Genomic DNA, 26,506 nt, shown 5'->3' with positions numbered 1-26,506 from the left:
TAGAACAAAGATCAAACAGCCTTTGACTCCCTCTTGAAATGAAGCACAATTCACTGGAAAACACAATGACCCTTCCACCTAAAGCACCACCCACAACAAGTAGCTTCATTCTGTGTTAACAGAGTAACTAAGGGACGTGGAAGTTTGGTGAGAACTGCTGAAAAAGCAAGGTCCCATAGGTAGGGCTTTGGCATCTCTGGGAACACCCAGTGGGAAATGCACCGTACCAATAAACGTGGAGCATACCATATTTAACGGACATATTGTATGCAGCTTCATCATGGTGTTCTCTTTCAACCATGTCTAAATTACTCTTTTATATTTAAAACATATCACCACAAACAAACAAACATTACCAGGGTTGATTACAATAAGGAATCAAAACAAAAGACAAAAAAAAAGTTTTTGCATTTTTATTATAGTCTTGGCTAGTGACAGTACATAAAACAGAATATAACAGTAAGTTTTTTGTACCAAGAGCAAGACATCTTTGCCACCAAATATAAACCTCTGCAAATTCAGAAGTATTTTGACTCCTAAATTAGAAACTGTAACAAAGCTATAAAAGAAAACAAATTATAGCCAGTTCAACATCACACCAAACATCTACCTTTTGTCTCCCAGTCTTTCTTCTACCAGTAGTTGAAGTTTGTCTAAAAAAAAAAAAGAATCTGTGAAACATAGTTTCACTTTTTATGTCTCACCTGAAACCACTGACTGCAAGGCCAACACAAGAGAATTGAAGGGGAAAGAGACCTTCAGAGACATCAGGCACTCAACAAATGATCGCCCCCAAAGACTTGGGAAGGAGAAGCAATTAGCTTTCAGTTAAAATGGCAAGTGCCATAAACTTGATTTTTCCTATGAAAAAATTATTTATGAAAATATTTCTCCTGATAGAATTTATAAATCAAAAATCACTTGCCTAAGAATCATCCAGAATACTTTACCCTGAGGAAATCTTTCAATAGATAGATGCTATTTCAGGGGTTAAGATATAGCCTAAAGTAATTCCACAGGTAGTGACCAAACAGCACTTAATGCACAGACAACCTGCTTTTACTCCCATGTTAGAAAATACAGGAGAAAAAGCAACATACCCAGAGAGTTACATGTACAACCAGGGACTGGTTTGCACACACACAGATTTCACAGTTCAAGTACTGGTTCCCAGTACTATTGCAGCTTACAGTACCTACCAAGCTTATATGTGAAAACACAAATGTCACTGTGTCGCTGTGCTCAAAACATTTATCAGAGATACCAGACTAATAATAGCTTAAAAGCAGGCAAATGCTGCAGAATCAGAACAAAACCGGATTGGTGGCAACTGCAGAACAGTATGGGAGCTCACAAAATATTTAGGAAGACACGAGTTATTTTTCTGGTATATTTATGAGTACTGACTCACAAAAATGTATCAAAGATTTAGAAATACATAAGGTGCTGTGGAGTTGTTGCTTTGTTTTTTTTTCTGGTAATACTGCTATGTTATTTCTATGTGCTATTTAGAAAAGGCAATACAAGAGCTTGGAAGTGCATGTTTTTCCATCTAAGTTTTACATGTATCTAATTTGACAAAATGGGACTTAGCACTTCTGTGCATCTACATATATAAAAAGGGTCTCATTTACACCTTTGTGACGGTTAGGGAAGATCACATGCGTCATACACAAACCTTTGAGAATAATTGCTTTTGCAAAGAAAAATGGAGCTCCCCAGCAAAGGCTAGGGCAGAGAACTTTACTTCACATTTTTAGAAAGATTCAAATATAAAGCAATCCATAAAACAGCAGTTTCAGGCAGGTAAAAATTTCTTCTGCTTAGCAGGTTCATATTTAATCTAGCCATTTGAATATCACTGAAATTAGCTGTAGAAATCTTATTACTTTTTCAAAAAAAAAAACATTACAATTTATAAAAATCATTGCTGCACCTGAGCTCAGAACAGAGAAAAGCTGGAATTCTATCTATTTATTGGCTGTTCAGATAACAGTGTTTTGTAACACATCACATTAGGAAATATGATTTCTGGCTTTATCAGAAGTACCAGAAAAGCCAAGAACAGTGCATAACTGCTTACTCTTCTTAGCTGCCACCTACGTAGCTGTATGCTATAGCTGTTATTACATATGGCAAATTCAGTACCTACCACGATATGCAGCAGAAGTCCAGCCAAGCTCAAAACCAGTTTCCTTTACTATCAGCGTTAAGGAAAGTGACCTTGGCCTAAAAAACTGTGTAACACATTGGAGTCACCTCATAAGTATTACTGCTAACTCCAGGACATTAAAATACAGTTCACTTTGATCCTATCAGGCACAGATCACTCTAAAAAGAAGGGAAGTGTGCTAGTATATATGTTATACTACAATTAACAGTTTGCAATGCCCTAAAAATAGTATGAAAATACTCTCTAGGAATTAAAGAATTTCTTATGCATTTGGATATGGAAACACCCATGGACAGAAAACTACTCTTTGGGGTTTATCTCATTTAACATACCAACATTACTCAAGCTTATTTGGTTACAGTAATGCCAGAAAACAGCAGGACTGATTTGTGCTGACCTACAAGAAACTCTTAAAGATTCTCCGCAATACAGAGTAAGCAATTTTAGGCAAACAGTAAAGAATGTATGGCCCTCAATGTTAAATCTGAAGGAAATAATTCCTGTCATATAAAATACAGTGTGCCCTTCAAGAGGTATTTCCTCTTATTTCTTTTATGAAGACAAAAGGCATGCCTGAATTCTAACTAGATACTTGCAGAGGCCAAAGGAGATCACCTGCACTCAGCAGAGACAGAAGAAGGTCTAGGGTCTCACAGACACACACCTGTAAACACTGCAAAAATATAAAACTAACCTTGCAGGTTTCCCTAATTAGTGACTATTACACACTACTGATATCACTAATAGCTGTTTATTTCTAAACATAATACAAAGTTAAAAGCAAGGAACTAATAAGCCATATTAAAGCAAATCATCTAACGCCATGTCAGGCTAGAAGTTTCAATGTCTATTTTGTATCCCTAATACAATGGGAAACTGAAAATAAACTCAATATAAGAACTACAAAACAAAAAGTCAAGTGTGTATAATATATAAAATACTGACTGACTACATGTTATGAAATACGTATCACAAGAGTTACCACAACGCGTTTCCATGTTAAATTCTAAAATAATCTCCAAGTCACAAATTGGGCAAAAGGCCTCCTTTCTGGTGTAACACCAGCATAATTCAAATCCAGAGTGTCTCCTTTAAGTCAAGGTATAAAGTAATCTGAAAATAAGACAGAAAAATGCAATTTAAGATCTGCTATCTTCTTACATTGATAAAAAAGCATAGACATTTTCAAAGTCACAATGAAACAACTTTGTGAGTTTGAGAACTACCCATTTATACAATCTAAAAGATTACTTCCATGATTCTTTCCAACATACATTGTATAGACTTTCTGAAAAAAATGAATGCATGTGTGTGTGTGTAAGGCCACACTAATGTTCGGTTTAGTTTCAAGCCATTTCACTTCATAAACATCAGCTAAACCTTAAAAATTAAAACGAAAGCTGAAACCTACACAAACACGTCCTGTAAATATTTTTCCAAAACTTAATAGCACTCGTAATAATGAGTAATAAAGAAAAACTCTGTAACGTAGCTATTTGAACACCTTACCAAACACTTTATACATGATGTCCACTGCTATCTCCTTCTCCACTTTGCATTTGCATCTGCATTTGCGCCTGCATTCTCGCGATCATCTCCTGCATGCGACGAAGCTGAAAGTAGAGCATAGGAAAACCTTTAGCCTCATCTCACCTCAGAACACGATCCTTTGCTGCCACCACACTATTTATTATTCATATTAAAGAGGGAACATGCATCTGCATTGGCTTCATCTGACAAGCAGCAATCTCAGGTTATGGCTTGTTTTTCTACTGCCCATCTTCACCCACTAAGAGGTTGGAAATTTCCTGAGTGAAATAAGCAGGCTTTATTAGTTTAACTCGAGACAAGGTTTTTAAGTATCCCTAAGAGGAAGCAAAGATTTCCATTTCAGTTAAACAGGTAAGAATGATGGTGTTGAAGTGCTGAACAAGCACACTCACCAAAACGTATCATAGGAACACAAGCAGCTTGTTTAAGTTCCTCCAACTACACCTATATCTGCCATCAAAAATAAAACCCTGTGAGGATTACTTCTCAACTTCTGTACTAACGATGACTAGGTGGAAGCACGGATTACAGGCAAACCATCCAAGGCGATGTATGCATTATTAAAAATTGTTTTAGTTCAGTTGTACAACACTGCAACGTTTAAACACAGGGTAATCAAGTAACTCAGCTACTAACTACTGTACATTCAACAGGGTTTACTTAAATTCTTTTATGGTATGAAACTCTGAAAGATAGGAAGTCAACCTCACCACTGAAACATTTTCGGGTGTCTTTGCATATTTACACTTTAAACTCGGAATGAAATGTTAAACTTAACAATTAAAAATAAACCAGTAAGACGTTACACTACAGTTTTTTTGTATTCCTTGAAACAACAATCTTTTCCCTGGATATCTTTTGGGACTTGGATAGCTACTAAGGCCAGTACGGGGAGCCTGAGGGTCTTCTTGGGCTAGGGCATATCAAAAGATCCATCTAACTCAGCCTTCTTTCCAGACTGGCTATTAGGAAATGAATGGAAAACCCAACAGCAGGTGCACACACGACATAAGCTCTCAAATTCTAGAAATATGTCAATTCAGAACTTTCTAAATCAAAACATTCTACCATTGTGTTTAGCAACCACCTTCAAGTTCTCAATATGCTCAAAATTCCACGCTAATGAGTACCACAATTTACAAATACCTTAAAAGTATCTTTTTTGTTAAAAAAAAAAAAAGCCACCTATTAATTTTATTAAATTCAGCCTGCTTCTTTTATTGTAGTTTCCCATTCATCCTGACAGCTATGATTGTATAAACCTCTCACTACATCCTTCCCTTCTGTCATCTACTCCCCAAAAGGAACATTACGTAGTATGCCATCAGAGGGGACCTGCCTCAGGTCTCTGCTTTAGCCGTTCTGCCCACTCTTTGCTATTCATTGTATTTTTTCTAGTCATGGCTATATCCTCTTTGAATTAGGGGGACCACAAAAACAGTGTTAGAGCTCTGAATTATGGATTTATCATAGTGGCGAAATTTTCATGTTGTTCTTCATTCCTGGTAATTCCCACCATTGTTTCCTCCCTTACTGCCGAGCATACCTTTTTCCTGATCTGCAATTGCTAATTTTAGAGCCTTTTCTCATATATGAGGATGACTCTCCCTTCCCGCACAAATGACTTGTACAATGGAATCTGACATTTACCAGATTCCGCTTGTTCCAATAAATTAATATTCTGAGGCTCTTCTATACTTCTCCATATTCTCTTTTGTTACTGCACCTTGAATAACTTTATATTAGTAAATTCTGTCTTTCCCTTTACAAATTATCAAGATCATGCAAATCAATTGTCTAATTGTAATAAAAAATAAATAAAAATTCCCCCATCACAAGAGTACAGAATTTTTTCATCTTACTTCAGCTTCTTTTTCAAGCAGAATCTGGTCTTTATTTACTTCTTCATCTTCTATTTTCCTACAATAAACAAATATTGTTCAACAACATGCATACACTCTGGATCTTGCCTTTCCAGTGAATATTTTGTTGACAAAAAACGAGGCTTTCAGAACACATTGTATATGTTTCATAACACACACAAAGTTTACTGAAACATGTTCCCCACGTAGCTGCTATTCACTTTTTTTAACATATATTTATTCCTTACTCCTTCCAGAGCAAGTATAAACTTCAAAATGAATTCTGGCTATGACATGACAGATTTTTTTACATAGGTACCAGTGAAAACTATTTCTGGAAAGTACTCACATGCAGAAGTTTACCTGATTATAAGATTATCTTAACCGATTGCAATTTGTGTGCCACGCAGGTATAGCAACTCAGAAATCTGAGTACAGAAACACTGTACTAAATTCTTTTTCATTGGTGCAATAAATCAATACAAATTGATACTCAAAATCAAAACAATGCTGGACAAGATGTTAACAAAAATATGGAAGCAGCATATAAAACATCTAGAAATTATGAATCTGAAAACTCAGCTACCCTCAGGTGGATCCTTTTTTGATGCAGTTCTATCCCATCTCTAACTTCATGAACCACATTTACTTGCAAACACCTAAACAGTATACATTACGTTATATCTTACCCTTAAAGCTTCTAGAAAGTAAAAAGCTAAAACCAACAAGATAAGAAGTCCATTCTCCTTTTTTCAGTACTGCATTGTGCTTAAAAATCCAGTCACTCAAAAAAAATGAGTACATTTATCTTTGAGAAAACTTGCTTCTGTGCATTTGCACACTTTTCTGTAAGATTGCCAGAGAAATCCTCTGTGTCCAAAAGCTTCTAGAAACACTGCCAAGGACTGCCAGTGGAATAGGTACAGGTCTGAAACAAATTCCCATGTAAAGCACCCTCACTTACAATAGCTTAACTCCAGCGTAGGAACACTTTGGAAATGTAAAAACAAAGATATCTCTGCCACTCAACTAGACAAGACTCAAAAGCTTGTTTTAGTTGCACAAAGATATCTAAACTTAACAGCAACTTACTGTCATGGGTCCTTGGCAGAGGCAACTTCAAATCCTCAAAAAACTGGTAAGCATTACTTTAACTCTAGACACCCCAACGTGACATTACTTCTAAGACCTTTGTAAATACCTGTTGGGTAACAGGTACCAGAACTTGACAAAAATTTTTTTTAGCTTGAAATTCAGAAGTCAGGATTTAAAAGTCAGAGGGGAAAAGTATGGCACCATGCCTGAAGGGAAAACTGAACTTGTAGGCCAATCCTACAGGCAGAATCAAACTCCTTTTTCTGAAAATCGACCAGGCATATGACAAAGCCTATTTCAACAGTAGAAGTTACGTAATGGAAAAAGCTTTGCAAAAATATATCAAATGCACTGAAATGTGCAATTATGAAACCCTCTAGTGGTTGGAATAAGAGAAGCAACCTAAAAATCTAAACCAGGAAACACACCCAGCTTTCAGCAAGAGCTCACGAACTCAACTTTGTAAACCCTGCTATTTTAGTTAAAAATGAGGTATTCTGCCTGCCTGTTTTACCACAGCTCAAAATAGGGTAGAAAGACATTATTCTCTGACTGCTTTGCAAAGAAAATTATTTATTTATATCGTGTTAAATAAAGCAGTGCAGAAGGACTTGTTTCTCTTCTTAAAGACACAGTACAGATATTCAAGTGGTTAAGTCTAAAAAGGGATTTCTTTGAATGCATCAGCATTAATCTAATTTGCACATTTTTAGATCTTTATCATACACGTCTGCCCTACTTATATACCCAAACACTCTGATCCAGCTGCATTCAGTCTTAAACAAAAGAGAAATCTGACTATACTCTTTTTAGTGTCACAACCATCTCTTCAGATTTACATACTACTTTTTCTTACTGTCAGTGTAAGCGGATTGATTGAGCTTTATGTTGACTGTAACTAGAGAGCTGTCCATCGTCTACGAAATCCTAGCAATGAAATGGGGGATAGGGGGAGAACAAAATAAATTCAGAGGAGGAGGAAACAGCTTGTAACAATAAGATGACAACCTGCCGCCTCGTTTGAGCCTCTCAGAGCGGAAGTTCTCATAGTGAAGATCCTGGGTCACCTCTTGAAGATCTTGCATATGGGTGCTAGAGGAAGGAAAAAAACGAACAGATAAAACGTATCTGCGTCACATCAGCATGGTTAAGGAACTCTCACATTCAGCACTGCATTGGATCACTGAGTTCAGCGTGTGCACCCATTTAATATGCTAATTTCAAAGCTAACGTAAGTTAAATTGGTGCAATAAAAGACAGAGACACCACCCCAGACCCCGAGACAGCCTCTGCGTAAGCCTGTACTCCTGTGTGAGACATTTGACAAAGCAGTGCTGGGCAGGGGATGCCAAGTAGCACAGCTGAAAAAACTTAAATAGCAGAATTGTGAAGTCTATAAAAGCACACAAAAACAAGCACAAGGTGCAAAGCAACCTGGTTTATATTCCTGGCTATCTGTGCTCAACAGAAGAATTAGACACATGATTATTTTCACAGAATTTCTGAGTAGTTCAGATTGGAGAGGATTTGTGGACCTCTCGTCCAATCCTTACCTAGGCCAAGACTAACTAGATCAAGGTTGCTCACGGCCTTCTCCAGATAAATTCTACATCCCTGAGGATTCCACAACCGCTCCACACCCTCGTCCCAATGTTTGAGTATCATCCTAATGAATTTATTTATTTACTACTATTTAATTGGAGTTTTCTACTTACATTAGCATGGTCCTCAGCTTCAGAAAGTCATTATGTTCGGGATTCTCCACTTCAACGACACCCCACGGGTAAAGTCGACCTCTAACTTTTTTACCTTTGGCTTCAATGAGTTGATTGGATCCCACTACACAAAATGGAATGCTGGCCTGAAAGTCAAAAATTCAAAAATTACCAACAATGAGCTACACAAACAACTCAAAAAAAAAACTCTTATTCCTCTCAGCACTGCATATATTGGTAGTAAGTACACAATGTTTTTAATTTGAAGCTGTTAAAAAAACTTGTAGGGAAAAATAATGTCATTGTTACCACTATCTTCCAGATAAGGAAGCCTAGGCACAGAGCTACAGTAACTCACTCAAGGTCTCATCAAAGGTCACATTCTGTATTTTGTTTTAAAGCCATCCGAGCACTCTGAAAAGACGCAGCATATTCGTACCTTCAGCAGTCTTGTCTGCTCTTTAAAATCTTCATCCTCGTCTGATTCAGCATCAGGCAGGTGATAAATCTTGATGCCATGCTCTTCGATTTCATCCAGAATCTGAGATTTATATAAAGAAATGGAGGTAATATACATGTAAAGTGAGCACTTTCAAAACTTAAGGTAAAATTAATCAGTTAGGCCAGAGATTGTGTATATCTTACTAATTCATATTCATTGCCAACTATTTGCTTTTAAAGAACGTATTTCTTCATGATATTCAACAACTCCTCGCCACAGACTTTCAGACAAACAGTGGCACATTTATTCCATTGCTTTATTTTAACACTTCGGAAGTTTCCACTATTTAAAAATTGTATTCACAATGAAATGAGCTTCACTGAGGAGAATTAGTCCTCCTGAAAAAATATCTACCCAATAACACTGATTATTGTACATAAACGAGACCTGCAATTGCGCCTTGCAGTGTTTCATCTCCAATAATTTATTATACATAAAATTACACATATGACTAGCTGTGAGATTTAATTTTAAACAAAGCTATAAAAACAATGCAAACAATTCTTCCTTCCCTATTTATCCTGCTCCACATTAGCTATAACTGTCAAAACTGAAGTACAACCTTCCTTGTCTAGAGAATATTACTATATTCTAGTCTTACTTGAGAACAAAATTGAGTTTTTTCTTCCAAACAGGATTAGAGATTTTTAAAATGTCACAGAATGGAGAAGTTTTAACCTTTTGATACTAGTATTATTTGCCATGCAGTTTGCAATGGAAAAAAACTTTAATGTATTTCAGCCATTTAAGTCCCTGAACATCAAGTAGCAAAGTTTTTTTTTGTGTTGTATTTGCATATTTAAAATACGCAAATTTATTTTGCTTTCTGTTTGCCTCATTTCATTCACATCTTGATTCAAATTGAAAACCCATGGTTTACTCCTCATTCAAGCTGCAAATTAGAGAGAAAAATTGTTTAATTCAGGTGATGATCATCCTCTTTCCCGCAACTCAAGGCATTCCTAATACAGCTTTATTGTGTCAGTAATTATCTTTAGCTTTTGCAAAATGTAATGTAGCAGCAAGACAGCCAAGAGAGAGCTGTACTACAACTGTGTTTAAATGTGAACAGTTCAACCGGGGGATCAGGCCCAGTCAGCATGGGTTCATGAAAGGCAACCAACCGACCAACCTCATCTCCTTCTATGACCCACCTGGTGGATGAGGGAAAGCCTGTTGACACAGTCTGCCTAGACTTCAGCAAGGCTTTTGACACAGTCTCCCACAGTATTCTCCTGGAGAAGCTGGCAGCCCATGGCTTGGACAGGCACACTCTGTGCTGGGTTAAAAACGGGCTGGGCGGCTGGGATCAGAGAGTGGTGGTGAACCGAGTGAAATCCAGCTGGCAACTGGTCACCAGTGGTGTTCCCCAGGGGTCGGTGTTGGGGCCCAGGCTCTTCAATATCTTTATTGATGACTTGGACGAGGGAAGTGAGTGCACCCTCAGTAAATTTGCAGGTGACACCAAGTTGGGGGGAAGTGTCGATCTGCCAGAGGGTAGGGAGGCCCTGCAGAGGGACCTGGGCAGGATGGGTCGATGGGCAGAGGCCAAGGGGATGAGGCTCAACATGGCTCAGGGTTGGGTCCTGTGCTTGGGCCACTACAACCCCATGCAATGCTACAGGCTTGGGGCAGAGTGGCTGGAAAGCTGTGCAGAGGAAAAGGCTCTGGGGGTGCTGATTGATGCTCGCCTGAACACGAGCCGGCGGTGTGCCCAGGTGGCCAAGAAGGCCAGCGGCATCCTGGCTGTGTCAGGAATAGTGCAGCCAGCAGGGCCAGGGAGGTGATCGTCCCCCTGTGCTCTGCTCTGGTGAGGCCGCACCTCGAGTGCTGGGGTCAGCTTTGGGCCCCTCACTACAAGAAGGACATTGAGGCCCTGGAGCGTGTCCAGAGCAGGGCTACAAAGCTGGTGAAGGGCCTGGGACACAAGTGCTGTGAGGAGTGGCTGAGGGAGCTGGGGGTGCTTGGTCTGGAGAAGAGGAGGCTGTGGGGAGACCTCATTGCTCTCTGCAACTGCCTGAAAGGAAGCTGTGGGGAGCTGGGGGTCGGCCTCTTCTCACAGATAACCAGTGATAGGACCAGAGGGAATGGCCTCAGGTTGTGCCAGGGGAGGTTCAGGTTGGAAATGAGGAGACATTTCTTCTCAGAAAGAGCAGTCAGGCATTGGGACGGGTTGCCCAGGGAGGAGGTGGAGTCACCGTCCCTGCGGGTGTCGAAGGAAAGGTTGGACGTGGTGCTTGGGGACATGGTTCAGTGGGTGATACTGGTGGTAGGGGGGTGGTTGGGCCAGATGATCTTGGAGGGCTTTTCCAACCCTGATGATTCTATGACTCCAAGTAATATAGCAGGCAATCAATAGAGAGTCAAAAAGATAAATATATAGTTAACTATTTTACGACTGTTTACACGTGCCTATCACTGTAAGTGTTGGCTAAAAGGCCTTCCCCACAATCAGTCATGGTCAAATACACCACCTGGAGCCTCGCGTTCAGCTCTGAGGCCCCAACACAAGAAGGACATGGAGCTGTTGGAGCAGGTTCAGAGGAAGCCACGAAGATGATTAATGGCCTGGAGAACATCTGCTATGGAGCCAGGCTGAGGTAGTTGGGGTTGTTCAGCCTGGAGAAGAGAAGGCTCTGGGGAGACCTTACAGTGTCCTTCCAGTGCCTGAAGGGGGGCTACAGGAAAGCTGGGGAGGGACTCTCCATCAGGGAGTATAGAATCTTAGAGTCATTAAGATTGGAAAACACCTCCAAGATCATCTGGTCCAACCATCCCAGTAGAGTGACAGGACAGGGGATAACAGCTTTAAACTAAAGGAGGGTAGATTTATATTAGATACAAGAAAGAAATTCTTCACTCAGAGGGTGGTGAGGCACTGGGACAGGTTGCCCAGAGAAGCTGTGGATGCCCCATCCCTGGCAGTGCCCAAGGCCATGCTGGGTGGGGCTTTGGACAGCTGGTCTGGTGGGAACTGCCCCTGCCTATGGCAGGGGGTTGGAACCACATGGTCTTTAAGGAATTTGTGTTTCCAACCCCAAACCATTCTGAGATTCTATGAAACACTATCCTTTGTGGATTACACATAAGAAAGAGAGCTTTTTTTAAAAACTTTTTTTTTCCCTTAATTACAATGTATTGACACAGATGTCATAATTGCTTTGACCAGCCTGAAAATCCTTGCTTTTGCACCTGAATTACTACTTGGGGGGATAGGTTTTTAAATACCTCCATCTCTAACTGAGCGACAAACACCACAGATCCTTTTTTCTGTATTCGTAACTGTTAAGAATGGCATCAGCAGCTGGAATCCATTTGCCATAAACCCAAATTTTGCTCTTAGAAAACAAATTTATTTCTGCAGAATTTTAGCAGAATAAGTATTTCAAAGTAATGTACTTTTTGCAAGTTGGGTAAATTAACTATAAGGGTTTTCAGAATAAATGGAAAAATCATAGACAAAGTTTTAAATATAACAAATAAGCCCGCATCAAATGAGCACAACTTAATTCTCTATCACTTCAGTCTAAACTTCATAGTTACTAACTCATGATGGTTTGTTGTATTGTTCCTCCCCTCAGTAAATACTACCAAGTCCTGCAAGATTGAATGTGTTCAGGTGCCTAGCCTATGGAAGGAGGAATGTATTAGAAGAGAGTGATGTAGTAAAATCTTTGAAAAATCATGATTTTCAATCATCAGTATTCTGACATATGAAGATTATAGATGCTTTGTCTCTGCTTTGGAGATTACAGTCTCTGCTTTGGAACTGATCAACCAGGTAAGGAGAAATTACCACTAGCGAATGCACTTAGATATTTTCCAAAGTTTCAAAATTCACTCAGTGTAATTGTAGATGTAGCCAGATCTGCCATTTCACAGGCAACATTTTAAAGACAATTTCTCAGTTAAATACATAATAGAAGAACTCAAAAGATATCAAACTACATATTAAATAATGCTACACAGTGCACATGAGATTCTATTTTTCTTGGTGGGAACAGAGTAAGGGTGAAAGAGAACACTCCTCTTGTCAGTGACCAAGCTGCTATAGCCGAAGTATAACACTTTTCTGTGAGCCAGAAAAATACTTACCCTTTTCTTTAGTCTTTCTCGCTCTTTCAGTGAAAGCGTATCAGCTTTTGCAATCACTGGTACAATATTTACTTTGTTGTGTATGGCCTTCATAAATTCAACATCCAGAGGCTTAAGGCTAAAAATATAATATGGAAAAAGTTTATTTTTAATCTAAATGACCAAAGTATCTTCACACCAACATTGACCAGACAACAAAAAAGGCTTTTTTCTTTTTTTTTTTTTTTTTAAAGTATGTGAACAGCAAGAGGAGGTCTGAGGAAAATATCGAACTGATACTTGATGAAGATGGCCACCTAACAAATAAGGTTAAGGAAAAGGCAGAGGCATTTAATGCCTTTTTTTGCCTCAGTTTTTAATATTAAAGATATACCTTGGGTTGCCTGGTTCTCTGAATTTCTCATGGTCCTCTGAGGACCATGACTGGATGAGCAGTAACCTTTCACTGAAGTGGCCACTGAAATTGTAAGGCACAAGTTTTATTTCCTAAATCCACAGGGCCTGACAGAGTACTGAAGGAGTTAGTGGATGTTATAGCTGGACCCCTCTCAACAATTTTCCAGAGGTCTTTGGATTCTGGGGAGGACCCTGCTGATTGGAAGCTGAGCAATGTTATATCTGCACAAGAGGAGACCCAGGAAACTACAGACCTGTTAGTATAACCTCAGTATCCAGAAAAGTTATGGAGAAGATTGTCCTGGGGGATACTGAAAGACGTTTCAGAACAAAGCTACTGTCAAGGAATAGCCAACATGGGTTCATGAAGGGAAGGTCCTGCCTTACTAATCTGATCTACTGATACAGCAAGGTCACCCACTTAGTGGACAAAGAGAAGCTGGCAGATGTAATCTTTCTGGATCTTAGTAAGACTTTTGATACCACCCCTCACAGTATCCTTCTGGACAGATTGTCCAACTGGGAGATAAAAAGGCTCACACTACGCTGGGTGATGAGCTGGCTGAATGGTAGAGCTCAAAGGGCTGTGCTGGGAGGGGCTACATCTGGCTGGCAGCTGGTCATTAGCAGTGTTCCCCAGGGCTCAATTCTAGGGCAAGTTATGCTCAACATTTTTAACAATGATCTGGATACAGGAACTGAATCAAAAAGCTTGCTTCAAAGCAGCTGGTAAAAGGGTTGGAAAGCATGTCCTGTGTGGAGACACTGAGGACACTTGGCTTGCCTAGTTCGGAGAAAAGATGGTTAAGAAGTGACCCCATCGCTCCCTACAACTTCCTGAGGAGGAGAAATAGAGAGGGAAGTGCTCATCTCTTCTCCCTGGTAACTTGTGATAGGACATGCAGGAATGGCACAAATCTGTGCGAGGAGAGGTTCAGACTAGGTATTAGGAAAAATGTCTTTACCATGAGGGTGGCCAAACACTGGAACAGGCTTCCTAGTGATGTGGTTGAGGCCCCAAGCTTGTCAGTGTTCAAGAGGCATTTGGATAATGCCCTCATTAATATGCTTTACCTTTTATTTAGCCCTAAAGTGGTCAGCCAGTTGGACTCGATAATCTTTGCAGGTCCCTTCCAACTGAACGATTCTAATTCTAAATGTCCCTCCTTTTACACAGAAAGGACACACCCGTTAGTTCCAGTAGTTTTAATACTTAAGTAATGACAATCTGATTCTGAGAATTTAAAACAAGGGGTGCAAAACGAACTCCCTGAAGTGAAAAAATAAAATAATTTTATTTTTCAAAAATAAAAATGACAGAAACACTTACCCATGACCAAACGGTGAAATGAAATAGAAGCAGCAATGAACGCGGTTATCTATGATATGCCTTCTGTTCAAACCACTCTCATCATGCAGGTATCGCTCAAACTGCTCATCAATGTAGGAGATTATGGTCTTAAAACTGTAAAACAAATTGAGATTTAAGAAATCATGCTCATTCCAAAACGGTCAATAATTTTAGTGAACTTTCAAAAGTTACATTAAAATACCAAGACCTCCTGCTGATGAATCAGCCTGTTGATGGACAAAAGTAATTTACTGACACTGTAAAACTATCTTAAGCACGTATCTTAGCATTTTAATTGAATGCCAAAGTAACAAACAATGATAACTACTATGGATAATAAATATATATTTTTATATATTAAGATAAAATACGCATACATATACACATAATGATACACATCTTAACTTCTAAGCAAATTGCTCTTGGGCTAGTATTCATCTTGTGGTTAGCACTAATTGCACATACTCAAGACAATCTAATCTTCTTCTAAATCAATTTAAAACATCAAATTATTGATGCTGATGCAACAGCAAACTTGGTCAACAGCTGAAACAGAGATGCAGAAATGCTGAAATCTTGCATCATACTGCTTTGAGTTGCATCTCTCTGAACCACTTCATTTTACACACAAATTTGTTTGGTTTGAGCAAACAGCTACACTCCTCCTATTGTATGCTTGCCAATGATAAATACCCAAGGCAAAACAGATGGAATTATCAGTTTATTACTGAATGGAAGAATAAAATAAGAAGTATATCTCCAAACGCTGGCTTGAGATGTTCTGATTCCCAGTTAAGGTGGAGAACCAACCTTAGAGGCGATTCAGAGATCCCAAACAAAACTTTACTAATGGGAGAACAGGGAAGCAAAAAGGGCAGCAGGATGCCACAGTGAGAATAGGTGAGATGGTCCAGCAAGTTCTTGACAGAAAGTGGGCTAAAGTGCAGCAGAGGCTATCACTGAATGCCATTGATCAAGATTATTTCTTGGTACTTACTAGAAAGCAAACTTTTCAAGCCACTCAAAAACCTAAGACAATGAAAATACACTTAAAAAAAACAAAGCATGGAGTCTGAGAGTGCCCAGACAAATGCAGACAAGATCTAATGTTGAATTTTTATTTGCAGCAAAGACTAGATGGATTACTTTCTCAGGGGTTTGTTTAATTCACTGTGTCCCAGTGGTTCCACTGCTTTCTGAATATAAGAGTCAAGTACGTGATCCGCTTAAAACCCTTCCAAACCTAAAAAAGTTAACCAAGGTGAGAGAAAAAAAAAAAAAAAATCAAAGCATATGTGTCACAGCATTTTTTTCAAGCTGTGGATGAAGTTAACTGATGCTTCTTCTTATGTATCTGAATGAACATATAACAACTGAAAACATTTTTAAACTTGAATCACATCTAAAATTAAACCAAGCTTCCTCAAAATTAGAAAATTTGCCCATCTCTCCAAAAGCGACACCTCAAATTCAGCACTTAACCTAACACATGAAAAAAGGAAGATATTGACTTATGTCATTAGACGTAATGTGAAATGGGTGTTCAGTCATCAAATGTAGACCAGTATGTACTCTGTACGTACCAATCTCGACAATTGATAGCATCTCCATATCCTGGTGTATCTACAACCGTCAGACGCAGCTTTACACCCCTCTCTTCTATTTCAACCGTTGAGGCTTCAATCTGCACAGTGCGTTCAATCTTCTCTAAAAGACAAGAAACTTGATCTTTCAGAATAGAATTTATAAGGCTGTCATTTTGAGACACTATCAAAAGATTGATTGTCAGGTTAGGAAATTCTTTTCGTTTTCTTACTTTTCTCAAATTTTATATAGAAACTGAGGCAAAAGGGAGTGACTGAGAAAAAAGTGTAAGTACTCAGCAATTCACAGAACAATACTAAATTATATGTAACATATTGTTTTCCTAAGGTTTAAAAGTAGTTTTCAGCCAACATGATAAATTTTTAAAGCAAGTTGTTTAACAAGTAGCAAAGAGGAAGAAATAGTACTTCTGTTAGTAAATCTATACTATATATATTAGTACTTCTAATAGTAAATCTATATTCTTACAATATTCTCTTTCATTGCATTATTGTATGCCTTATTTAACAGGGAAAAAAAGGGAAAAGGAGCTGAAGATGAAACAGAGGTGAAGTGCTGTGGTGGTTTTACCTTGCTGGGCAGCTGAACTCCACCACAACCGCTCTCTCGCTCCCCCTCCTCAGAAGAGGGGGGGAAGAAGAAACAAGTCCAAGTGCACATTCACTATCTACCCAGACCAAAGGAATCAAATTGCAAGCCCAAGCAAACATAAAAAGTGTTCAAGTTTAGAACTGCAATAGATTTAAAAAGTTTCTGATTGCTTTTGTTGATTATTTCTCTTAACGTGACACAATGACATATTTTAAGCAGAGATTAGCACATAAATGCCAGTATGACTCTTCAGCACACACAAGGACTAAACCACACAGACCAGGAATTGAAGAAATCAGTTCTACCTGGTAGTTCAAGTATCAGCCAATACATTTGAAATCATTAGAGCTTGAAACAACAACAACAGGCTGATAATAAAGTCCAAACATAAAAATATTCAACTTCAAAATCATCAAGAACAGAAAAACCAGAACAAAAGTGTGTTTACCAGCAGCTCCTGGGATTATCCTTTCTGGGTAGAGATCTGTCAAGAAGAGGCTGTTTATTAACGTAGATTTTCCCAATCCAGATTCACCTGTGATTCAATTTACAGATAAAGTCAATATATTTGCATGATTAATCTCTACTGTATCCAGAAAGTTTCATCTATATATTTTTTCATGTCAAATCTATTTTTTTTGCCATTTAAGGATTTACAGCTCACTAATACAATTTTGTATTAGAAAAAATTTGCACAGGAATGTTGAATGACAATTTATTCATCTCGACATTACAATACACTTTCTCAGAGTTTTCACAGATGATTTGTAATTAAACCTTCTAGGCAAGCAGAGTTCTGATCATTTTAAAATTAGACTTTAATTTCCCATATCACGTCTCCTGATTTTTTTAAAGTAAGCTTTCCTGCTAGCACTCCAGAATATCATACACACTGAGAAGCTGGGTCTTGTCTAGGCCATATCATCAATTTAAACAATGAAAAAGGTGTTACTGAGCTTTTGCAAAGATCGCCATCATAAAGTGTGATTTATTCCCACTTTTTATGCTAATAGGGCAAAAAAATGAGGGGAGAGGAACATGATATGGCTGCTGAGTATGCACAAAGGAATTTTTTCACTGAAGAAATTGGGGATTACCAAAACGTACCAGAATGCTTTTCTTCTGGAGCTACTGACTGAGCCATCAGAAAAGTTCAAAAGCTAAGTAATTAGATAAATATTAAGAACTAAATCAGAAAAAAATGTCAGCATAAAGAAGACCAGTAACTCAAACTGCTCAGTACATGAATTCACTGAACAAATTATTTTTTGAGAATGAAAAAGTAAAACCAGAGAGGGCTACTTGATCCCTCTAAGCAACAAAGTCTCTTCTGTAACAGCAGTCTGAGAAAAATATCTGAACAACAACAAAAAAAAGGAATTATTTTTTAAATAGGGATTTGACTAGGAGATGCTGTTTTGTGATGCCTTATAGAACACATCTCTCAATATAAGATTTTACCAGTGCAGCCTTCACCAGTGATAGAGACATGCAGCCAGAGTAATTCAACACTCGCATGGCATCATTTCAGCAAAACCTAGAAAACTACGATTTCAACCAGTGACACACTTCATATTTTCATCCTGGGTAAATATTACGTCTAAACCAAATCAGTTTTCATTGCCTCTGTCAAAAATGAATGAAAGAGCATCTATTGTAACTACTGGCCCCAGCAGTAAGAGTTGAGTGACGCTCAAGTGAAAGAACTATTTAGATGAAGCCGTATCTTAATAACGAGAATAAATATGCAATTGTTCATAAATACAAGTGGTTATGATTTCTTCAGATGCAACAGAGACAAGCAGCCAAATTGTTATAAACTCCAGCTTATTTTTTCCCCAAACCATGACAAACAATACTTGAAATAACAACATGAAGAAGAAAAAGCATTGATCAAGACACTGTCTGTCCAGAGAGCCTAAAAACAAAACAAGCAAAACATTTCCCTGATCAGAAAATAAGAAATACAGTTAGTGGAGCATTATAGTTCAATACAGACATTGTGATATAGCCCACAAGAGAACATACTTAAACCCCATGCATATTTCAAGAGAAAGAATTCACATTCCAAACTGCTGAAATAATCGACAATTTAACGCGCAGTTTATTTTATCTTAACTTTCATCAACTGCCTCCCTCTGCTAGTGTATCTCAAAATATCACTCCACATTTTCAATGAAGTTACTTTTCTGCAAGTTCTCTTGCTGTAGTTTTCATTTATCCCTTAGAACAGTGGCAGGCAATGACTATAGAGTTAGGTTTTACTCTGAGACATGGTAGGGTTAATTGCCTTTCTATTACTCTGACACCATGTCATTTCCCCACAACTTTCTATTTTACGTAAGAGTAGAAACAGCTGTTTGGTCTATATAATTTTGCACAGCTTTCTGCGAGAATTGTTTTAGATAGCCCTATTTGTGATGCATCTGAAAGAGCTCTGGATATTAAGCACATCCTTGTTTCTCAGACCTAGGATCACAGAACAGTAAATTCCAAAGAGTTACAGCAGATACCATGATTTCCAACATCTAAAGGCTGGCTTTACCCTTAGATTTTATAAGGTATCCATTATGATACTATCCTAGGCAAATCCAACAGAGCTAAAATTAAATGACTCCCAACAATTAAAAGGCATTTAGCAAGCAGTGTAACTTAATTTCCCTATGTCCTTGCTCCCTCTTCCCTCTCCTCCCTCACCCCAGGTAACAGGAAACAACTGCCATCAAATTCTAGGAAGCCAAAATCAAGGGCCGGTGCTGTCCAACACTGCACTGTTGAAGAGATAAATGGGGCAATAGCAAGGCTAGGGCTGTCATTTGGCAAAACTAATGACAGGTTTGAGGACAGATTCTTTCTGTAACTACTGGAATCCAAAACAATTAAGAACTTAAACACCTACTATCACGTACCGACTCACCTCTCCTGCTCATTTCCACAGTGATCTCCCCTTGGATTAATCTAGCACATGCAAATGGGCTTTACTTCGTATGAAGACATAAAAAAGAATCTAACTGCAGACAACACTATTAGGATACTTCTGTCTTCCAGGTGAGAATTACAGAGTTCAAACATCAAATTCTGGAGTTACAGTTCCCAAGCAGTAAGAAACACAGAATCAGGAAAAACACAGACCACAACAAAGCCTGATTTGTGAAGCCTACTTAATCTGCAAAAATATCACTGACTTTTGAGAGGATGGATCAGAGGCTTTCCACAGATGCAGAAGATTTCTCTTTCCATCCCTGATACCAACATAGATTGTCAATGAAATATCTAATAGAATTACACTTTAAATTTTAACTACTAATAGACAACCAGTATCAATTTGAAAAGTAAAACCTCACATCAAACCAACTAATCTAATTCTCATTCTTCTCTTACAAAAATATTCAGAAGGGCTGGAAAGACCAGAGTTTGGATTCTTTTGAACTATATAGCAAATAGTTTAAATAGTCTCCTTGATACCAGTTCCTTAATAAAAACAAGCAAGCAAGCAAAGTGTCTATTCAAACGCAAAAACACTTTTAAGCTAAATTTTAAATGGAATGCTTGAACCCTGTAAGACAAAACAAAATTTCTTCACCACATCCACAAAATTATTAACATATTCAAACACAGTTTGTAACATGGAAAACAATTGATGCATGAAATAATGAACTATAAAAGAAAGTTAAATGCTACAGTCCAGAAGAACTTTCTGATGCTAGCCAAAGCCTTACAACAGTAGAAGCAATTTTCACTTTAATTCCACACTCTACGTAAGCAAGAATTTGTTGTGAGGAAGACTATGAAACATTTTCTTACCAACCACCATAAGAGTAAATTCGAACCCCTTCTTCACAGACTTCCGATGAACCTGATTGGGAAGGTTTGCAAACCCAACGTAGCCAGGGGTTTCCGGATTGGTAAACTGAGCAGGCTGTTGCTAAAGTAAAATAAAATAAGACAATAATAAGCAACCATACAAGACATACTTGTTTGGGTAAGTGATTTCCTCAGCTATTTCAAATGCAATAAACCAGAAAAGGAAGCGTGGAAAAATCAGAAGTTTTGTAGCTCATTTAGCTCTCAGAAGTTCCGCCTTCGACTGTTCTCACTAGAACTTCTGAAGAAACAGAAAATAAAGTCAATCCCACTGATAAGACGATGGGATACGGGATTCCTCGCCCATCATTTAAGACTTGAAATCATATGATTCGAAACTACATGACATACAGAGAGTAAACTACACGGGTTTTCCTGTTATTCAATGGTTTCACAATGAAGTATAGAACAACTGCCTTCACCTAAAGCTTAGAAAAAATGTTTCATTTACTCTTGTTTACCCTCATTCAGCCAAGATCACCTCAAATAAAAAAAAAAGTTTATTTATTGACGTACTGCTAATCACACTCTTCTTAAACAGTGCCTTCACACCCATTTAAAATAAAAATGCTTGTGTGTGAGGCTTATGCACTAAAATAAGTATGACTTTAACTAATCTCTTTTTTGGCACTTATGAAGTGATAGTCATCTGCTGGAAGTCCTCATTAGAGATCTCTTTCAAAAGGAAAAGAAAATTATACAAGTGTGACTCAAATGCCCTCTACTACAAATTACACAGAGAAATCTTTAGATGTGCTAGTTTCCCTCTTCAAATATATTACTCAAGTACCTTTTATCATTTGTTTTGCTCCAATAAACTAACATGAATGTTTTAACCTGTTATACCAAACACGAGACCAAGAATTAGTTGAATCCCGGCATAATTTTTTTTATATAAGTTACTGCACTTTTAAGGGAGAATTTTGCTGATCAGTTGACTACATGAACAAATAAAGACGTTACCAATAAGATAAATACAAGAACATCCTTCTCTGAAATTATTTCTGCTCAGAACACAGCAGAAGAATGGAAGTTTCAGTGAAAATGTAACAAGGAACTTCTATGCAACTCCATGACCAAAATTAAATCCTTCCAGGAGCATTAGTTAACTACAGAGTTTCATACTCTGTGTAGAAAATTATTTTAATATGTAAATTATCTAACTCAATAATTTGCTATTGTCTTCTAAATGTGAATTCTCTCTCACTTGTGAACTGTAAATTTAACTTACACAGGCCCACCAAAGACAATGTTATGGTTAAACATTCTGTGTCTGCAGGTAATTTTTTAAAAATAAAATATACATTCTGCATTGTTACATTTGAAGGCAGAAATGTTATTCTTACCTTAGACATTTTTATGGAAGGTCAGGAACAAATCTGAAAACAAAACAAAAAATGTATTCCAGATTATTACAAATTGCATGAGGGAAAAAAAAAAAAAACAACAAACTAACATCCATTTTGAATGCTAAATTAGGAAACGAGCATCCTTGAACAAACATGTACATTTTGAAACAGTGCAAATCACTTCTCACAGAGGAAAAGTATTTGAATCTTCAGTATTAATGAGGAGCAGAATTGTCAGCAAACATTAGGCAGTTTATTTCCATCAGTAGACAATAAATTCAAGCAACAGTAACATGGCAACATTAATGTATGACAAACCATACTGAAGCCTGAAAAAGTTCACATCCTTTCCAGAAACTAGCCAAAATATGCTAAAAGGCATATTACCACTTACAGGAAACATGTTTTTTTCAAAGCTCAAAAAAAAAAAAAAACCCTCATGCAGTTTTTTTTTTTCTTTTCAAACTTCCCCCCCTCGCCATTTCCTTTCATGCTTGAATGTTCTGTAAAGAGTTGATGACTTCAAAAGGAAACATTTTCTCCTCCTCTTTGGTCTAGATGCTTGCAAACTCAGTCATCCATTTTAACTTTTGCTGCCAAGTTCGGATTTTCACACACAGCTCTATCACATAGAGATACAAAGCATGTGGAAAAAAGAAATCTCTCATCTGACACCTCTGTGCAATAAAGTCTTATAACGAAGACCTGTCAACACCAGAGGACTTCGATCAGGCTAACTTGCACGATCTCAAGAGATAATATCGTTCACTATGATAACCTAAAAACGTCAACATGAGCAGTACCCTTGGCAGATAAGTGCTCCAGGTCCCCTTTCTAGTTCCTCCTCTAGCTCACCCTCTTTAACCAACAAGGGATCTGTTCCCACTCACAAAGCCCACATAGCAGAGCTGCCTCTTATCTAGCTGACTCCAGCTCTCATTTTGTGGACACGAAATGATCGCCATCTGATTCTTTCCGCTGTCCCAGTGAAGCACGCTTGTCCTTCACACCTCTCACCACAGAATGAAAACCGGGCAGCTTGCTTCTCAAGCGAAACTGCATTCTAAAAATAAAAACCATTATCTGCGATGCCAGTAATTCCCCTGGTAAATGGACCTGCGAGCAAGGAAACATTCAGCTACTGAAGGTGCTCCTCGTGAGACTTCTCCCACCACGCAGGCCTGCTCTGTGAGAACTCTGCCGCCCAGGAGCGTTTCCTGCCGTGGATGCCGTGGGGCCCTGCCGAGCCGTTCCCCAGGAGGAATTAGCACAGCCCAACAAACCCAGACCCTGCTGGAGCACTGAGCACCCCGGCAGCCCCTGAGGCTCGTCCTTCTGCGCAGCTCCCTCTGAGCCCGGCTGAGCGCGGAGGAGTTTCCCACAGCCGCCGGGAAACTCCGCGATTCAGGATCCGAGGCTGTAATCGAGGATTCCGTGACTCTGTGCAACTTCGGCGCTGCGTTTCTGCAGGGGGACGCTGACACCGGGCCTTGAGCACGGCGCTCTCCCACAGAGCCCCTCACAGCGCTCCCTCAGCTCCTGCCCACCCCTCCCGCGCGGGCAGGGCCGTGCTGGGAGCGGCCCAGCCCCCCCCGGGGCACCTCAGCCCCCTTCCTCCCCCCCGGGGCTCGCACGGCCCAGCCGGAGGGGCTCGGGCGAAGCCCGGGAGGCTCGGAGCGGCCGCGCCAGCCCCCGCGTGTAGCCTCGCCCCCCCCCTCTGCCGACAGGAAACCGCAGCTCCGAGGGCCTCCGGGGACCCCTCCGAAGGCCTTCAGGGGCCTCACGCTCCCAGGAGCCCCGGGCTGGCGGCCCCGAGCCCCCGCCCCCGGCGCCCCTCACCTCAGCCGCCGGCCCCGCCAACCGCCCGCCGCCGCCGCGCGCGCACCCCCTCAGGCAGGGCGGGAGCGAGGCAGGGAGGGGCGCCGCCGCCCCGCCCACCCCTCAAGCCCCGCCCACCACCCCTCAAGCCCCGCCCACCACCCCCCAAGCCCCGCCCACCCCTCAAGCCCCGCCCACCACCCCTCAAGCCCCGCCCACCACCCCTTAAGCCCCGCCCATCGCCCCTCAAGCCCCGCCCACCACCCTTAAGCCCCGCCTCCGAGGAGGTGCCGGCGAAAGCGCGGAGCCGGGCCCCGCGCGCATGCGCCCGCCCCGTTCCCCTAGCAACCGGGCGGGCAAGGGGCGGCGGGGGAGGGGCCGCCTGTGTGCGGGTAGGTCACGCGAGTCCCTCTTCTTCCCCAAGATGGCGGCCGGCCGCTCGGCCTCGTACCCAGCATAGGCTTCGCCGCGGGCCTACTAGAGGTAACGGCGGCTCACGGCGGCGCCCGGTGGCACCGGGAGGGGAGGGAGGCGCGGGGGGGGGAGCGCTGCGGGTAAGCGGGGCGAGGCAGCGGGCCCGGCTCGGCGGCCGGGCGGGCTCCGCCGCCTCCGACAAGATGGCGGCAGCAGAGAGACGGGCGCGGGGGGCGGTGTGTCTAGCGGGCGCCCGGCTCTGCTCTATGGTCCCGGCCTTCCCCATTGGCGCGGGGCGGGTCACGTGCCGCCGCCTGCCCCCCCCCTCCGGCCCCTCTACCCCCTCCTGTACCATCGAGACGGGGCTGGGGGTCCGCCCCCGCCGCCGCCTTTTGGGGGGGGGGGGGAGGGCGCGGGAGCCGGGCCCCCGGCAGGCCGGGCGGGCCTCACGCCTCCTCGCCCGCCCCGCGGTCCGCTCCGGCCTGCTCGGGCCGCTGGGCCTCGGAGAGCCGCCATCTCCTGCTCCTCGCACCGCTGGTGGGCCCGAAACGTGAGGGGCTGCGGCGCTGAGGGGGCTGTGGCTCGCCTCGGGCTCCTCAGGGGGAGCCGGGCCCCGCGGGTCCAAGGGGGAGAAGGCCGGCCCCTGCCGAGCCGTGCCCGCGGGGAGGCTTTGTGGCAGCTAGCTATAGGGTAGGGCGAGCCAGCGAGCAGGCAGAGCCGGGGTTAAGTGCAGGGAGGCCGAGGTCCTTGGGGCTGGCTTGGGCGGCACTAAAATGTCGGGCTAAGTGACCCCTCCCGGGCTGGCCTTCCCCAGCCTGCAGGAGGAGGGGTTCCCAGCGAGAGAGCGGGTCGTGCTGGGAATGCTAGCGATCGCAGCAGCAGCGCGCTCGTAACTGATGAGACGAGCAAGGCCCTTGAATTTACAGCTCTAGTTTAGAGCTTGCATGCAAATTCACAGCACTCTGGCTGGGAATTAAAAATTAGGGGCGTCTGCGGTCCCAAGGATTTCGAGGGAGTCGTTTCTTTTCCTGTTGGCTTGTATAACAAGAAAAATCTATGCATTGATATGTGTTGTATTGCTTTACTGCGTATATTCTGTTAAGTAAGGCAAGTGAAGTGATGGCCCGGCGGAGTAGAGGCTCCATTTCCCATGCTGTTGTTACCTGAATGCTGCGAAATTCATGTTAGTTAAAATAGTTTCACAGATGATATAATGGCTTTTTCTTTTCTCCTCCATTCCAGCCTGAAAACTGGTGGTCCAGGCATAGTTTCATAGGCGATTTGGATATTCCTCCCTCTGGTACAGGAATATACATTAGAAGAAGGGCAGGAAAGGAAACAGTAACGTAATCTGTAGCTCTGTGTCTGTCAGAGCCCTGTATCTCCAGCCCTTTGTCTGTTCACATTTAAGCTGTTATAAGGAACAATCTTTCAGTTTGCACGTGGATTTTCATGTAGCACAGCCCACGTTAAAGCAAGGCTAACCAGATACTCCCCCCCCCAAAAAAAAACAACCAAACAAAAAAAACCCACCTTTTCCTTCCAAAACAGCCCCCAGAGGTATAGTTTCTCATGGCTCAGAATGACAGGCACAGGAAAAGGTCTCTCTAGATGTGGAGGTAACGACGTCTGGAGGCCTGTAATGGCAGGGCTAGAAGAGGTGTTGCAACTCTAATTTGAGCTTTGCCTCCCCTTATAGATACGGTAAGCCTAGATCATTCTCAAAAGGCACTTTCCTGAATGTTTTCTAAGAAGCAGTTAGGGAAGATGGCTCCTTCTGTAAATTCTCCAGCATTTTCCTCCTGATAGTGTGACAGATAATCCCATCTCGTTCTTCACTGCAAGTTAAGCTGATCTCTGGTTGCCTTCTCCCCCCCCCATCCCAGTTCTGCCTGAGATGGTGAAAACATCGCAGTGCTACTACTTGTGTTAAGAGTTATATTCTCCACTTTTTCATTAGTCCTTTCTAGACTGGAATGATGGAGAAGGAGGGCCTGACAGGAGAGCTAGCTGTGACCTGTGACTCCACAGCTGTTGTCGGTGCGCTGAGCCACCTCAAACAAGCCATCCTGTGCAGTTCACACCTTTACAAATTCACTCGTGATACGGTATTGGTTCTGGTATT

At 41.1% G+C, this 26,506-nt stretch overlaps 2 protein-coding genes across 4 annotated transcripts in view; one reads left to right on the top strand and one right to left on the bottom strand.

Annotated features, from left to right (window-relative positions):
- Positions 1-397: 397 nt before the first annotated feature.
- On the bottom strand, positions 398-24,111 carry SEPTIN2 (septin 2). 3 transcript variants are annotated; one of them, XM_083849234.1, is made up of 13 exons: positions 23,989-24,111; positions 22,147-22,179; positions 20,741-20,861; positions 17,385-17,471; positions 16,324-16,447; positions 14,720-14,854; positions 12,994-13,111; positions 8,836-8,937; positions 8,397-8,542; positions 7,690-7,773; positions 5,587-5,644; positions 3,683-3,786; positions 398-3,286 (listed from the first exon to the last, which is right to left on the bottom strand). In XM_083849234.1, exons 2-12 carry the CDS (start codon positions 22,153-22,155, stop codon positions 3,691-3,693), a joined length of 1,080 nt encoding a protein of 359 aa, XP_083705360.1. In that variant the 5' UTR covers positions 22,156-22,179; positions 23,989-24,111; the 3' UTR covers positions 398-3,286; positions 3,683-3,690. The 3 variants fall into 3 exon arrangements, with proteins under 3 accessions (XP_083705360.1, XP_083705362.1, XP_083705361.1); XM_083849236.1 differs by lacking the exon at positions 23,989-24,111 and adding an exon at positions 23,531-23,540 and having other exon boundaries at positions 22,147-22,181; XM_083849235.1 differs by lacking the exon at positions 23,989-24,111 and adding an exon at positions 23,266-23,389.
- Positions 24,112-24,297: 186 nt separating this feature from the next.
- HDLBP (high density lipoprotein binding protein) overlaps positions 24,298-26,506 on the top strand; it is a 39,752-nt gene continuing 37,543 nt past the window's right edge. The window contains exon 1 of the mRNA XM_083849035.1: positions 24,298-24,450. The gene's annotated coding sequence lies outside the window, so the exon portion shown is untranslated. The remainder of the gene's footprint in view (positions 24,451-26,506) is intronic.

The sequence above is a fragment of the Anser anser genome (genome assembly GCF_964211835.1).
Source record: "Anser anser genome assembly, chromosome: 9".
Classification (NCBI taxonomy): domain Eukaryota; kingdom Metazoa; phylum Chordata; class Aves; order Anseriformes; family Anatidae; genus Anser; species Anser anser.
The sequence above is the reverse complement of the archived record's forward strand: the minus strand, read 5'-3'. Positions and strand labels throughout refer to the sequence as shown.